The sequence below is a fragment of the Adiantum capillus-veneris genome, chromosome 27 (assembly GCF_014529385.1).
Source record: "Adiantum capillus-veneris isolate H3 chromosome 27, ASM1452938v2, whole genome shotgun sequence".
NCBI lineage: Eukaryota > Viridiplantae > Streptophyta > Polypodiopsida > Polypodiales > Pteridaceae > Adiantum > Adiantum capillus-veneris.
Genome location: NC_140957.1, coordinates 115,704,460 through 115,721,069, shown reverse-complemented (window position 1 = coordinate 115,721,069; position 16,610 = coordinate 115,704,460). Strand labels below are relative to the sequence as shown.

General features: G+C 45.2%; 1 protein-coding gene across 3 annotated transcripts in view; it reads right to left on the bottom strand.

The window, feature by feature from the left end:
* Window positions 1-16,610, bottom strand: part of GRV2 (DNAJ heat shock N-terminal domain-containing protein) — a 72,669-nt gene that overhangs the window by 17,096 nt on the left and 38,963 nt on the right. Inside the window, exons 3-12 of one of the 3 annotated variants that reach the window (XM_086503232.1) lie at window positions 15,255-15,488; window positions 15,070-15,157; window positions 14,784-14,992; window positions 14,562-14,663; window positions 14,416-14,478; window positions 12,138-14,345; window positions 11,554-11,916; window positions 11,230-11,370; window positions 10,709-11,101; window positions 10,133-10,615 (exon numbers count right to left, since the gene is read on the bottom strand). In XM_086503232.1, the coding sequence (XP_086359358.1) occupies window positions 10,133-10,615; window positions 10,709-11,101; window positions 11,230-11,370; window positions 11,554-11,916; window positions 12,138-14,345; window positions 14,416-14,478; window positions 14,562-14,663; window positions 14,784-14,992; window positions 15,070-15,157; window positions 15,255-15,488 (4,284 nt within the window). Of the gene's footprint in view, window positions 1-10,132; window positions 10,616-10,708; window positions 11,102-11,229; window positions 11,371-11,553; window positions 11,917-12,137; window positions 14,346-14,415; window positions 14,479-14,561; window positions 14,664-14,783; window positions 15,021-15,069; window positions 15,178-15,254; window positions 15,489-16,610 lie in introns of those variants that run through there. The other 2 variants (XM_086503233.1, XM_086503234.1) reach the window with 2 other exon arrangements.

The following is a 16,610-nucleotide window of genomic DNA, read 5'->3' as shown; positions in this document are numbered from 1 at the left end:
CTCTCTCACTAAAGGAACGGAAGGCTCTCCCTTCCATAAGAACAAAAGGAACCTTGAGCACAGTTCGGAGCACTCATCTTGAGCAAAGTTCAAACATTCATTCCGTTGCACCCCACAACTTTCCTCGTCAGATAGATCTTTAAGGTCTTTCAGGATAGTTTCCTACGACATTAAAATACTCTTCTTCTTGAGGGCCCGAGGGGGGGGGGGGGGGGGGTTTAGGGGGGGTGCACTAATAAAAAGAGGAAAATGGTATAACCTTTCTATCCCCAAGTATGGTAGACTGGTTATGCCATTTCCCTCTTGAATAACAGGTCTTCAGTTCAACTCTCCTCGTTGGATAGATCTTTAAGGTCTCTTGGGATACTTTTACTGCAAGTGGAATGAATGTTGAACTTTACTCAAGATGAGTGCTCCGAACTGTGCTCAAGGTTCCTTTTACTTAGGGAAGGGAGAGCCTTCCGTTCTTTAATGAGAGAGTGCAAGTGATCACAAACAAAGTGGATGAACTCTGTGAATGAAGGTGCTGAGACTGAGAGATAGAGAGAGAAGAATACGACACCAAGAAGTTGCCAAACCCTCCTCCAAAGGCCCCACTCTCTATGGCGAGAGTGGTCTACTATTGATTGCACAAATCTCTACAATGCTTTGGACTTGCAGACGATGTTGACGACGATGAGGACGACAACAAAACGGGCTGAAATCTGAGAATGCTAAGGCTGAAATCTGCAAATCTTTATCTGCTGAATTCTGACTCTATGTCGGTGACAATGATGCAACGACGACGCGCTGAAAACGCAGATGCTGAAATCTACTTTTTCCGGGCTGAATCTGCAAACTACGTTGGATCTTACCGTGGCGAGGATCTGTTGCGGGAAGGTGAGATATGCGAAGTTTAGGACTTCTACTGTGGAGTGTCTATGCTGAAAACTGAAAACGCTGGTGCTTCTGGTAGTTCCGTCGCGGTGAATCTGCAAAACGCTGATATGTCAGGCTGATGCAAAAACGCTACGGCTGAATATGGTCCTGCTGTAAAAATGCTATGAATCTGTTGTGTCTGCTAATGCCGGGGCTGATCTGCAACTGCCAAACGGCAGCGGCTGATCTTGCTGGAAACGCTAGCAGTGTTTGATGCAGAAAACGCTAGGGTTCATCTGTTGCAAAACGCTTGGTGTCTTGTTGGGGGTCTTGCTGAGAAGGTGCCTGTTGAGCAAGTGCTCCTGCTGCCTCTTCTGCCAGTAAGTGCTAGCACTAGGTTTCTATATATACAAACTTATATGAAATTTTCCCTACCTACTTCCCAACAAAAGTCACTTAAAAATAATAAGTGAAAAATGTCAAAAATAGGGAAAATGGGTCTATGCACTATAAAAATGCTACTGACGGGTTCTAATGGATTCTGATGGTAATGCTAATGATCATGCTGTGTGCAACCAGAGGATTTGCATCTAATCTAAGTGTCTGGACATGCACGGTCTGCGAACAGACTCACAAAAGTGCCAGATCACTTCCTATTCGAGACTGACTTGACTGAACTGAACCCTTGTCATGCTGTAGCTTGTCCACGGACACATAGGGTTGGATGTGTCACATGACATTTACTCTTCTTGTTCTTCTTCTTCTTCTTCTTCTTCTTCTCCCTCCTCTCTCTCTCTACAGCAGAGGATTCGAGCCATACTCTCGACATCCAGAGTGCATATGAGGATGGATTCTAGTAGTAGTACTATTTTGTTCTAGTCTTTTTGTACCCAGACATGGTATCAGATTCACAATTTTGTAATAGTTTGGTCTCATAGGTCATTTTGGCCTTTTGAAGACAAGAAGAGCATATAATCATGAGGGTTTAGTAGCAGAACATCTGATCCATGCAAGGGATCTACTTTCAGAAGTCCTTGCTCGTCTGTTTAATCGGGTCATGTGTGAAGGATTACCTGAATCTTGGAAATTATCTACTATCGTACCTATTTTCAAGTCAGGGGATCCTATGATACCCGGGAACTACCATACCATTATGGTGGGTCACACACATTGACCCGACTGTACGCATCCATTCTAGAACAAAAATTGAGTAGATGGGTAGAGAATGAGGGCATAAGGGCAACAGGACAAGCTGGATTCAGGAGGGGTTATTCCACTCTAGATCATATTCTTACGCTCAGAGCCATTATTGAGGAAGGAAGAGCAAGCGAGAGAAGGATGTATTGTTGCTTTGTGGATTTTCGGAAAGCTTTTGATACAGTACCAAGGGCCAGATTGATGCGCAGAATGCAAGAGTTAGGGGTCCCCAAAGAGATTATCTGGGGGATCATGGCCTTATACGGGTCAGTAATTGGTTATGTAAGTACTCCAGAAGGGGATTCCGACATTGTTCATTCCACCGTTGGAGTAAAGCAGGGATGCCCACTGTCCCCTACTTTATTTGGTATGTATATAGATGAGGTATCAGATTACATTGATAGAGAGGGTGACAGAGGTGCTCAACTTGCAGGGTCATGGATCCCTTTGTTGTTATATGCAGATGATATTGTATTGATAGCAGAATCACCAGATAGAATGCAGAGGCAGTTAGATGCATTACATAAATTCGAGGAGGACAGTAGACTGTCGGTGAATTTGGGTAAAACCAAAGTTATGGTGTTTAACACCACACCGCAGTGGGTTAGGAGATCGGCACCTACATTTGCATATGGCCAGGATACAGTAGAGTACACAGATGCATACACATACCTCGGTGTGGTATTTACAAGACCGATGTTTACTCTTAAGAAAGCAGCGGATGCTAGATTGTCCAGAGCCTCTGCGGCCTTGGGAGGGTTGGAGAGGATGTGTTCACAAGTGCAGTTTCAGGAACCACGAACAAAACTTTGGCTCTTTGATACTGTGGTGGCTTCGGCTATGCTTTATGGGGTCCAGATTTGGGGACCATCTGTGGATCAGGATAATTGGAAGTCAATGGAGAGACCGTTGGTATCTATGATTTCCCGAATGATTAGAGCCAAGGCCTCCGTACCACACGCGATTACCCGAGCGGAACTAGCTGCCCCTCCGATAGAAATTGAAGCTCTTACCAGATCAGTGTCCTTTATACATGATTTGTGGGATACAAATAATTGCCGATATACTAGATTGGCCCTCGAATCCTCGACAGTTAGCAATGAAAGGAGATACATCATGCTAGTATGCGCAACTGTCCTCGTGGTTTCAGAGACACGGGTTCAGTATGGAAAGATTACCCCCCTTCCAATACTCTCTTGAGGCTCCATCACTGGCAATCACACAAACGGAGATTAATAAAATCATCCGCCAAGATCTTATACACTTGGACACTAAGAGGACATGGGTAGACCCTACACAAGAATTGGGCACGAAGATGGCCGACTACAAAGAAAACTTCCTACAGCTATCTGAAGATGGTTTTGTGATTCGCCCGAACTACATGGATACCCACCTGTCTCATGGTTTGAGATGTGCTATTGGTCAGATTCGTACATCCTCACACCAGCTGGAAATTGAATTTGGCAGATTTAGGGGAATCCCACCTGAGAGCAGAATTTGCAAGTTATGCGGAATGGAGTCGGAGACAGAATTACACTACATATGCCATTGCACCGTATACTATGAGATACGTGGGCGTTTCCATTGCCTATTTAAAGAAGGCTTTGGACCTCTAGATAGTCATGCAATACCAAGATCAAAGATGCTTAGGCCTGTACCTACTGGAACTACATCGGCACAGGGATAACCTAATGAGAAGACAGAGAGCACTACAGCCTCAGAGGCAGATCACAGATTTCTTCGAATCGAGAGAAGCAGGAATGGAAGGAGAAGCAAGAGGCCAGCAGCGAGCACAAAGGAGTACCCACATTCATACCAAAGGCACCCTCATTGACAGGGCGATTGAGCTTAGGAAATCGAGACGACCACGACCGAGATGCAAAAGCACACTTCACCGGAGAAGACTACAACAAAGGATTAGAAGCATTCTAGCCAGACACCCAGAATGCTCCTAAGAAGTTTATCTAATACTTTGTATTTAGTTTTTCGCATTTATTTTCACACTCACACTTTTCAGACATTATACCAGATTCACCACTTTTGTATCAGTTTGGTCTCATAGGTCACTCTGGCCTTTTGAAGACGTTAATATAACATTTCATTTCATTTCTCTCTCTCTCTCTCTCTCTCTCTCTCTCTCTCTCTCTCTCTCTCTCTCTCTCTCTACTAACCATGGAGGAAATTGATGAGATTCGCCAACGACCGATGCTAGATCTCAGTTATCCCAACAAGCCGCCCATTTTTTGCTTAGTTTTTGCTTGGCTCACATCGACCAACTTAGGACCCCATAGTATATATCTTTGCTTTGTACTATTGTTAGGTTATTTTGTTACTCTGACTTTGTATCAGATCCACCACTTTGTAACTTTCGGGTCTCATAGGTCACTATAGCCTTTTGAAGACGTTAATATAACATTTCATTTCATTTCTCTCTCTCTCTCTCTCTCTCTCTCTCTCTCTCTCTCTCTCTCTCTCTCTCTCTCTCTCTCTCTCTCTCTCTCTCTCTCTCTCTCTCTAGCTTTCACCCCACCCCTATCCACTATTTTCTTTTCAGTTCTTTGTACTTTTTGTACCCATACCTGGTATTAGATTCACCACATGTAACCTTTTGGTCTCATAGGTCATTTTGGCCTTTTGAAGACGTTAATAATACCTCGAAAGAAAGGGTACTCATTCTTCGATTTCCGTCCATGGAAGCGAAGGACTTTTTGAAGAAAAGGCCAACTCTTAAAAAGATGGGCATCTTTCTCGGGATGATCTTACCCTCTCGCAGATCGCTCATATGCAAGAGGTAATGCCGGAGATTAGAGCGGCAAGGGAAAAAGGCAAGATCTCTTTCTACAGAGATGGAAGAGTGGTAACACTAGAGCCAAGCGTCCCATTACGGTGCAAGACCTATGGGACCACTCTAAAAGTTGCCGCTTGGAATTGTAATGGATCTATGTGCCTCGATGTGGGTGCCTTTGAGGATAGTTTTAATGGGAGAGACATCATCTTCTACTATGAGACACATCAGGCCCCTAGGCAATCTATGCCTTACATTAGTGGATACAGATGGGAGACAGCCTGTAGACAGGAGACACGATCAGAGCACAGAGGGCCGGGCTCAGGAGGAGTGGCAGTGTTATTCAAGGAGGGTTTGCAGCCATTGATACATATAGCTCGCAAGGATGAGCAAGCTAGGTACATGTTGGGGAGATTGAGAGCAAAGACTAGCAAACATCTCTACATTGCTATTTGCTACTTCCTCCGGAGTACGTCCGTATATGCACCACCCAGAGGACAGTCCCCCTTCTCTATTTTGGATCATGACATATGGGAATTCTCCAGAGATGGCGACATTATCATTCTAGGGGACTTCAATGCTAAGACTGCCCATCATCAGACAGTCTTCTATGATACTTCAGAGGAGATGTTGAGAGAGTTGGATGTTGCAGAGACTGGCCTATCCAGACTATCACAAGATGGGGAACATACAGAGTATGGACGACACCTGATAGACATGGGGACCGCACATGGATTGGCCATCTTGAATGGCCTACAGAGATTTCCCGCTGCAGGAGGCTTCACATGCTTTCCACACAGACATGGAGCCAGCACAGTGGATTATGTCATGGCACAACCAAGCCTCATCTCTAGTATCCAAGATCTCATAGTTGGGCCCAGACCTGTTTGGGTGGCATTGGATCATGCTATTGTGTCGTTGACCATCTCTTTCCAGTTTAGTGTAGCACACAGTCCACGGGTGGCAGCTCCTACTCGCTATACCTTCATGCAGGAGACGGATTCGGTATACGTAGACGGGATCTACAGACGGCTAAGCTCTGAGGAGCGAGGGCGACCTCTGGGGGAGCTTACTACTATACTGACACGGACTTTACATGATGCAATAGCAGAGGCGTACCCACACACCCAGCCCGAGCATAGACGCCATTCTGGGAGCATGCCTCAGAACAGCTGGTATGATGAGGAATGCCGCAAAACCAGAGCTAGACTTCAGAGGGAAGTGCTTTTGGGGGACACTACTCACAAACAGTCACAGATTGACTTCCGACGCCTCGAAAAAGTGGGCATTCTTGGCTCAACTAGAGCAAGATCTCTACCAGCTATTCTTGAGTCAGGACTCACGTGAGGCATGGCGGCTCTTTCATGAGTTGCCCCCCCCCCCCCCCCCCATATTACCTCTACAGATACTTGGGGTCAGTATCAGCTTTGTATACAGTTTCTGGACAGCCGCCCCTTCCCGACCCCCCCGACCCATGCCCACACACATGTGCTTTTTTCACCGCCGAGAAGGTGAAGAAGGCTAATGACAGGATGAGGACTGGGAGAGCATATGATCATGATGGCTTGGTGGCTGAGCATTTCATGCAAGCCAGAGATCTACTAGCAGAGCTTCTAGCAATCATGTTTAACCGTGCCATGTGTGAGGGCTGGCCTGATACCTGGAGCCTATCTACGATTGTACCTATTTTCAAATCAGGAGACCCGATGGAGCCTGGGAGCTATCGCACTATCATGATTGGACACACATTGGCACGGTTGTACGCATCCATTCTTGAGCAGCAGCTGAGTAGATGGGCAGAGAGAGAGGGAATGCGTGCAGCTGGACAGGCAGGGTTTAGAGGTTTTTCTACCCTTGACCATATCTTGACACTCGGGGCCATCATCGAGGAGGGCAGATCCCGTGGGAGACGGATCTATTGTAGCTTTGTGGATTTCCACAAAGCATTTGACACAGTACCCAGAGCTAGACTGATGTGCAGATTACAAGAGATGGGAGTACCCACAGAGCTAATTTGGGGGATCATGGCATTACATAGATCAGTAGTAGGGCATGTAGGCACTTCAGAGGGTCTTTCTACACCACTTCACTCCACTATTAAGGTGAAGCAGGGCTGCCCGCTCTCTCCTACTCTATTTGGGATGTATGTGGATGAGGTTTCGGACTACATTGAGAGAGATGGGGATAGAGGTGCACCGTTGGCGGGGACATGGATCCCGCTATTGTTATACACTGGTGATATTGTGTTGATCTTCGACTCTCCGGAAGGGATGCAACGTCATTTGGATGCTTTGCATAGGTTTGCCCATGAAAGTGGTTTGTCTCTCAACCTTGGAAAAATCAAGGTCGTGATATTTAATACCACCCCACAGTGAATCAGGAGGTCAACGCCCGCATTCATATACGGCCAAGAGAAGGTGGAGTATACAGATGCTTACACTTACCTTGGAGTGGTTTTTAGTGGACCAGCATTCTTGTTAAGGAGAGCAGCAGAGACTAGATTGACCAGAGCCCATTCAGCATTGGGTAGATTCGAGAGGATGTCTTCGCAGGCTCAGTTTCAGGAGCCTCGGACGAAGCTATGGCTCTTTGACACGCTAGTGGCTTTTGCATTGCTCTATGGAGCTGAGATATGGGAGCCTTCATTGGATCGTCACGGGAGGACAGGTCGCACTGATGGATGGGGGGACATGGAGAAGCCCCTGGTCTCTATGATCTCGCGGCTCATTAGAGCCAAGGCCTCAGTACCACGCGCCATTATCTGAGCAGAGCTAGCTGCCCCCCCACTAGTAGTTGAGGGCTCACTAGATCTGTCTCCTTCATACACCGCATGTGGGAACTTCCAGAGACAGATACGCCCGCCTTGCACTTGAGTCCTCTCGACAGCAGTGTGACATGAAACGTTTCGTGGTTTCGGTCGTTTCGGGGTTTCGAGGTTTTGAAACGTTCCGTTTCATAGCGTCAAAACATGAAACAGGTTTCATAAACGACATTAAATTATATATTAAAAATATGATAAATATGTATACAATGTAGCACACATGACTCTAGACTTTAATGTCCACGAGAGAGAGAGAGAGAGAGAGAGAGAGAGAGAGAGAGAGAGAGAGAGAGAGAGACGTGCTCACTGCTTAGAAGCGACTTCAAGCGAGCACGATCAAAGAGATGTTCAGTATTGATGAAAGTTAAAACACAGCCACTAGTTTCATGAATCATAACTGATGCATCATTGATTCATTTAGCAAAGTACTTCTATTGAACAAAGTTCAAACTTAATTCAATGTCACAAACCATAAGTTTTAGAGACCACAATCATCTGTTAACTGGAGCTAGACCTCAAAAAAATGGAAAAAAAGCCCCAATTTAAAATGTTTCATAAAAAATGCATGTCCGTTTCATGCGTTTCGGCAAAACGTTTCATAGGTTTCAGGGTTTCGGGGTTTCATGAAACACGTTTTTATGTCACACTGCTCGACAATTAGCCATGCAGGGAGATACGGCATGTTGGTATGGGGAGATGACATCATGGTTCCAGGCGCATGGGTTCAGTATAGACAAATTGCCCCCCTTCCAGTACTCATTGGATGCACCCTCCATGACTCTTACACAATCCGAGATCACCAAGCTCGTCCACCAGGACCTGATTCAGCTAGACACCAGGAGGACATGGATACAGCCAACACAGGAGTTGGGGCATGAAGATGGCTTTCTGCAGAGAACATCTTCTCCAGCTTACGGCGGACGGTTTTGTGACGAGGCCCAGATACATGGACACCCACTTGTCTCATGGGATACAATGCGCTATTGGCCAGATACGAACATCTTCACACCAGCTACGGATCGAGATTGGGAGATACAACGGAGTACCAACAGAGGCCAGGACATGCCCCCTGTGTGCCATGGAGCCTGAGACAAAGTTACACTACACATGCCACTGCCCCGTCTACTACGAGATACGAGGCCGCTTCCACTACTTGTTCAGAGAACCACTCTCCAAAGCCATGAGGTGCGAGGATCAGAGATGCCTGGGTGTGTTCTGCTCGAGTTGCGTAGACACAAAGAGAGCCTGCTGAGAGGAGAGGTCAGCCAGTCCCAGAGACACATCACAGACTTCTTTAGAGCAGACACTGGACACCTGGAGGAGCTACTACCACAACAGATCTTGTTGACTCGCACCAAAGGCACATTGATTGACCGAGCGACTGAATTGGGGAGATCCAGACGCCCACGAATGCGGAAGACTACACAGCATCGACGGAGGCTACATCAGAGGATCCAGGTCACTTTGGCTTCACATCCACGACGCCCGGTCAGACTGCTGACCATGGAAGAGATTGATGAGATCCGCTAGCGACCAATGTTGGATCTCTTGTGACTTGTGGTTTAGCTATCCCGGCTAGCTGCTTATTTTACACCTACAAGCTTAGGATTTCATAGTATTTATATCTCATCCTTTTGTCATTTCATTTTGCTACTCTGACTTTGTATCAGATCCACCACATTGTAACGCTCTATTCTCATAGGTCATTTCGGCCTTTTGAAGACGTTAATATAACATTTCTCTCTCTCTCTCAGGCCCAGAGAGTAGATCACAAGGCCATCCGAAAGATTCCACTACAAGTCAGAGGCAGATAAAGGGGGTTTTTTAAGACCGCTAGTATTTTGCATACCATGGTTGACTTGCCTGCGCATATAGTTTCACATCTATTAGAATTAAGAGTTCCATCCCCCCCATCCTTCATACACACGTATACACACTCCCAAGCCAGTCTATTTTCTTCTGTAGCATGTTCATTTTCAGCAATCTTGTCTTTTCTCTGGATACAATCCTATATCATGTTGCTTTCTTTCTTTCGCTCTCTTTCTGAGGTCTGGTCATTCTCTGCATTACACAAATCTACCTAAAAGCTCTTTTGACCTTCGTGAATCCCAAAATACCATCTTTCCCCTTCTACAAAAGCAGCTTTGCTTGTAGTCAACATAAGTACACTCTCGATCGTAAATTTATTGATTTATACGAGGAAAATGCGTGTAATTATTAGGTTTCTACGTGGAAACATCTTCTTTCAGTATACATTGGCAATTTCTTCCAAAACCTGGTCATTTGATCAATGCATTAAATAAAGTAGAAACCCATTTTTTGCATGCGAAATCGTGACACATTGCAACACAGAAATGTTCTCCTTACCTTGAGTATGTTTGTGATCATTCACATGCAATACAATCTTTAGGACGGCTTTGCCACATTTCAAGAGCACATTTACACAAACCACCAAAAAATAGGATTCAAACCTGAAGGCATTCATATGCTTTTTGAACTGCAACAAACTTCTCTCTTCCTTCTGGATTCTTGTCAGGATGATATTTCATAGCGAGCTTCCTATACTGTCTCTTCAAAACTTCTTCATCAACACGGCCAGCGAGCCGATCTCCAACTTTTGCATCCTCTTCAGAAGTTCTGGCAACCTCAATGTGTGCGTCCTCTTCTAATGAGATCTCCAAAATTTTACATGCTTGTTCCTCAGAAAGATCCATTGGTCTTCGAGTGAGCTCTTCACGCCACATGGTAAGTAATGATTGAAGAAACTCCACGTGTTCCACAATGGGCCAATCAGGAAACCTAATCTCATCACACAGATTGCGCAAATAATAGCGGTGGCACCACATCTCATCTTGAAGCTCAGGATATGTGACTGGAGGTATAGGTGCATAGTCATATAGGGAATGACAATGCTGGGACAACTTCTGAGTAAAATCTCCCAGATGCTTCAAAACCTGAGCAGGCCATTGCATTCTACTTCAGACAGCCCAGCAAAAAAGATAGGATACTATTAGTTCAAATATAAGTAAGACAGTACCAATAAATACCTGATCAATGAGCCTTTCTGCCCTCATCTTATGCGTCCATATGATTTCTGGAGTGTCCGAGTCTGCAACCATCGCAGCAGCAAAGGCTCCTGGGCCAGATCGCTCAAGCACATAGAGAAGACTTTCTGGCAAAAGACCACCTAGTATGCTACGCTTTGCTAATGGTAGTGAGGAAGATAAAGCTGCTTCAGCACCCCCCTGAAAAGCTTGGTGGGTATGTGTGGCTGCAAATAGGTTTGCAGCCGAATTCAGATTAGATCCAGCATAAGTAAGGACAAAGTAGAAAGCACCCGTGTTATAAAGTCGGGCCATAGCCTTTGGATTCCTCGTCACTACAGCCTTTAAAAGTGCTGCTGCACTCTCCACAATAATTGGCTCTCCTGTCAAGATAGCCTGCATAAGTGAAGTAATTGTTGAGGTGCAGCTCATTCAAAGGTTAGAATCATCCCTTCATATAAAATCAGGCTTACCTAGCATTAGATTTTGGCAATAAAAAAGTATAAACAACAGAAAAGGCTCACCTGGGCTACATGGGGAAGACATCTAGAGCTTGACAGAATTCGCTTAACCCTTGGTGTTGGGGTCACAAGTTCACCAGCATCATCAAGGTCTGAATGGACATTTACCATGCTGTGCAAAATGGACAAAGCCACCTCCCCTACCTGTAATGCAAATAACAAGGAACCACTGTGTTTTCTTAGGCAATCTCTTTTTCCATTCACCAGAACATATCGTTTAGATTAGGCGTGCAGAGCCATAGCAGATGTTGCCTTGAAAGCTCAATAAGAAGACACATTTTCACTCGGTAATTCAGTGACTATTTATTGTACAATCAAACAGCATACCTGTGCTGGTGTGAGCACTGGAACACGAGAAGCTAGTGCCCACCGCAATTCACGGATATCACTCAGCTTCTTCCACTCTGTCATTCCAGAAGCCCAACACTTTGAATTCCAATCAATTTCCCGTTTGGACCAGGCCCTCCTTATGCCATCCTTCTCCATGGGGCCAATTTGTATTCCATCCTTGCTCATATAATGCCATTCTTTTTGTGGCTCCACAAAGGCTGTTGCTGCTATAAGGTTTGACTGCAGAGGTATTGATGTTCTCTCCGCTGTCTCATGTGCTGTAGTTAGCAGATCTACAGCTAGGACACAACCTCCTACAGACACACACGCCTCTGCATTGGCAGGCACCTTCAAAAGCACCTGCCACATACATTTTAAACATTAGCGATTATTACCAGGCAAAACAGGGTTCGTCCAAATTACCAGTACAAAGATATTTTGGCATATTTCACAAACAGCTGAAGCTATTTGATAAGGGAAAGAAAGTTATGCAAGATAGTAGCTACATGACCAGGCTTATGACTACCTGATCTTCAGCATCTTCTTAGCAGGAAAGATATCCATGTAGCACAGATTCTCACCTTCAAGAGCAGCAAAAGTCGATGCCGAAGAGCTCTATCATTTGTTCGATCCAGAAGGACAGTTATATGCGCAGTTCCATCAAAAGGGCCTATAACTGCATAATGCTGCTCGTAGACAATTGTCATTGCTCTAGCACAAAGCTCTCTAACTGCAGACCCACCACCTCCACCAAACCCATCAAGCTTGCCCATATCACACCAATCCTCTGACGTGCCCATTTCATCCCAGTTAGCACCATCCACTTGGAGTCCAATATCTGCGTCACATAAAAATCGGTGATATAATGCCCTGAAAAAAGCAGCTGGATCCCGGAGAGGGAAGTCTTGAGCGCGGCCACCCATTCCACCACCATCAAGCAAAAGCCTGAGGTAATACTGGCCAACACAGACTTCTTTTGAAAGGCTTGGATACCTCACACCAAACTCCAAGTAGTTCCAAGAAAGCTCACTAGAGACAAGTTCTCCTTGTTTGGTATCATTACTCCCATATCCAAGAATATTTACATCTTCAGTGCGTTCCTTCTCCACATCTAGATGGTGAACCTCAGTTTTCAATGCTTCTTTCAGTTCTTGCCTGGTGCGCTCATTCCAAATTAAATCTGCCCGGCTGTGATCAAGTCCAAACTCCCGCCAAAATTCTGGCCAGTTACATAGAAGTCTGCCTGATCCGACAGGGGTGTTTTCCATCACTACTTGTGCTGGAGCTGGAACATTAGAAGACAAAGAAAGACCGGTGCCAGACTCGCTAGCAAAATTATCCACAAAATTTTGATTAGCAAGAGCTGTCAGGTCTGAAGACAAAGGTGGTATTGATCCATCTGGAGCCACCACAGGACTTTCAAGGGAAGCAGGGCCCCCTGCCGGACTTGCTGATGGGACATTCATGACAGTGACACTCTGAACCTGTACCTGTGTGCTTGGTGAAAGCATCCCATCTTCATAAACCGAACTTGTATCTTTTCTATTTGGTGCCTCTACTGCATTCTTTGTTCGAAACAACCTACCCCGTCTCCTTTGGAGAATGCGCCTCTGTCTTCGTTTTGCAGAGAAACTGACCTGCGCTTCAGTCTCTGGTACATCTTCTTCATCATCACATGGAAGGGTGTGTAAATATGCAACCAAACCAGGAGGAATGACTCGAGAAAGCAACTCTAATGCCGGTTGGTAGGAATCTGCCCAAAGAGCTACAAGTTGCCTGCTGACCTCACGACGTTCACCAGGCTGGAGAAAAAAAGCATGTTCAAGGTGTCTCAACAATGCACCATCACGTAAAGCAGCATCTCTCATGGACTCTGCTGCAATTGCATCCTCCTCTGCAATTGTCCGCATTATTACTGCAACAGTCTCTCGAACACTTTCTGCAGGATGTCCAAAGAGCGCGAATAATCGTCTGCGTAATCCTGCCACTTGTCGTAACAATTCTACGAACATGGAGTGGTCCGTTGTTTCACTCTGAGGCTCACAAAGCATTGCCTCTAACACTTCTACAGCAGCCATAGATAACAAAGGTGACACAGACAATGGTTTAAGTCTATTTACTAGAATCGTTACATGTGATTGATGCCCAAGGAGGGCAGATTTTGCATGCATCAAAGTTGCATGTCTCTCTCCTTTTGTATTTAGCACAAAGCTGCTCCCCCCTGGCCCACCTCCAATAAGCACAGCAATCAGACTGGCACCTTCTGCTGTCACCCCTTCAGATCCACTGCGCAATAAACCCATTATTCGCTGTACAGCAATGGGCATGGAGATGACAACTGAAAATGCAGAAGTGGAACCAAGGAGTCGCCGTAAGCAAGCAATGAGGCCCATTAATGTTGCTGATGCTTTTGGTGATGGAGCAGGCGGTGGAGGTGCCTCTGCAGGCAAACTTGGTGGAGTAGGAAGCATTGATAATAATGCCATGAGGGTGACATCCGGTACCTCAGTATTGGCTTGCAATCCACTGTAAGGCACACAGGCATTGAATTCTCTGACTCTGCGCCAGAATTTTGCCTTGGATCCAGGTATGGAGCCACCTTCAGCAACAGCATCCTTAGCAGCTGTTGCAAGATGTTTTAAATGTAATGCCTCCCCTTCAACATCAGCAAAGAGTCGATGGTGAGCAGAGGTTGCAGGTTGAGGCAACACTGGGACCTTGCCACATGGTGGATCAAGGCGGTGACCTGGAAGGGTCAGTCTTGGCAAAACTGGCACGGGTCTTTGCCCCTGGAAGACACAAACAGTGAGTACAAAACCTTGCTTTTAAAAGGACAGCAAGGTGCAGTTGTTAACACACCTCCATCTGGACAACATCTTGTACCGCAGCCAATAAACTGTCACGAGCTGTACTTGAATAAACCTGAAAACTGATCATTATTTTAGTTTCGAAAAATAAGGTACACTTAATTATAGTATGCTTATGTCTGAATATTGTCAGCTTACATGGATTGGGCAGCCGTCATTAAACTCTAAGGCAAATAACTGTGGTTCCTCTACAAAACGGACTAAAGCAGCTACAGAGGATAAGGGTCGAACAATAACTGCCTGCAGATGAGGGAAATAAGATTGTCTCAAAAAATTGCATAAAACAGGGAACAAGATTGTCAATAGTTTTTTTGCCCATAAAAGCAATATTCAAAAACAAATTCTGCAGCATTGAAAAACCTCATAATTATCTGGCCTCCGTTCAACAAGGGATAATTTTGTCAGCACAAGTTGTCTTGGTACAGAATCACCATCTTCTCCTATGCCACCTTTGCCTCCTTGACCTAATCCAATGCCTGCATTATTTACAGTTCCATGCCCACCCGAACGGAGCCTAACAACAGACCACTCTCCATACCGCGTCTCTTCAGCTCCCACTGCTACCATAGCTGATACATGTCCAACTTAATATGAGACCTACAAACAATGGAAATGCTGGTTTCGTTATAGTAGATAAATTGTTCACCTCTTTGCTTCAGAAATTCTGTTGCACCAATTGTTTGTGAGCTATCGATAATTAATGTCAAGCCCATTTGAGTCTTTGCAACATTTGTCTGCCAAAATTTTCAGAATACTGCTTGAAACAAAACTACATACCACCAACTTAAAACATAAATATTTCTTGCAGATTATTCGTGCTCAATAACTTACAAGTTTTGAGAGGATAGCTGAATTGGAGACTCCAGATGCTGCTATGAAAGCTTTGCATTTCCGCCCGTATAATGGGCACAAAACAAACCCACCACCTTCTACACCTTTTCTTCCATACGAATCCGCCAGAAGAATAATGCCAGGTGAGTCCATATCCCGAAAATCAAGACACCAGCGCAAATCTCCTGTTTTTGTCTGCCGAACTTCCACCCCAACTGCTGTAATGCGTAAAGTCTGCACCATACCCAATAAAAGAATTACAAAAGAACGAGAAGGAAAATGCATCTCAGGCCAGTGAAAATGCATCTCAGAGATGGCACTACAAAGCACACAAAATGACAAGTTGTATTCTGCAAAAAGAGAGAGGAAAAACATAGAAGTATCTCTAAGAGGCCAAAATGGCCCTTAGGACAAAACTTGTGCAATAAATGCACTCAAGGGATACACAAAACGAGATGAAAATACAGTACAAGGTCATAAGTTCCATAATGAAAAGACTATATAGAGAAGAGTGGGCACCTGAAGCTAGAGTGTCAAGTGCAGCGGAAGTGTTTAAGGATTTAACTCGGATCTAGTACTCCGCACAAGCACAAGGGACACTTTACTTCACTTGAAAGAACTGAACTGAACTGAACTGAATGAAAGAGAGAGATAGTCAAAGAGAGAAAAGAGAGACGACACCAAATGTCGGGTCCCAAACCCTCAAGGGCCCCCTTGCTCTGTTGCCAGAGCAAGTACTTTCTTTATTCTTGCACAATGTTGATACAATAATGATGCTAAATGTTGAGATGTTGATGCTAATGGTACTGATGCTGGGTATTACTGTTTACTAATGGGTATTGAGGGGTATTCCAGGGTATTGAGGTACTACGGTGTTGAGGTACTACGGGGTACTAAGGTACTAATGGGTATTGAGGTACTACGGGGTACTAAGGGGTGTTGAGGTACTGATGACGGGTTCTGTGTCGACAACGATGACGACAACGACGAGGTACTGATGGGTTCTATGTCGATGACGATGACGACGACGACGACGACGAGTACTGAGAGGTTCTATGTCGACGATGACGACGAGGTACTGATGGGTTCTATGTCCACGACGATGGCGACGACGACGACAAGGTACTGATGGGTTCTATGTCGACGACGATGACGACGCTAATGGGCTGAAATCTGAAAATGCTCTTGATGTTCGTGGCTGAAACATGAAATTGCTGGGAATGCTGATGGGAATCTACTAATGCGACGAGGCTACAGGCTGATCGGTCGTCGTCATGGATGACAATGGCTGAAAACTGAAAAACGCTGGCTGTTTTGAGAGCTGAAAACTAAAAAGGCTGGTGTAGACACTACGAG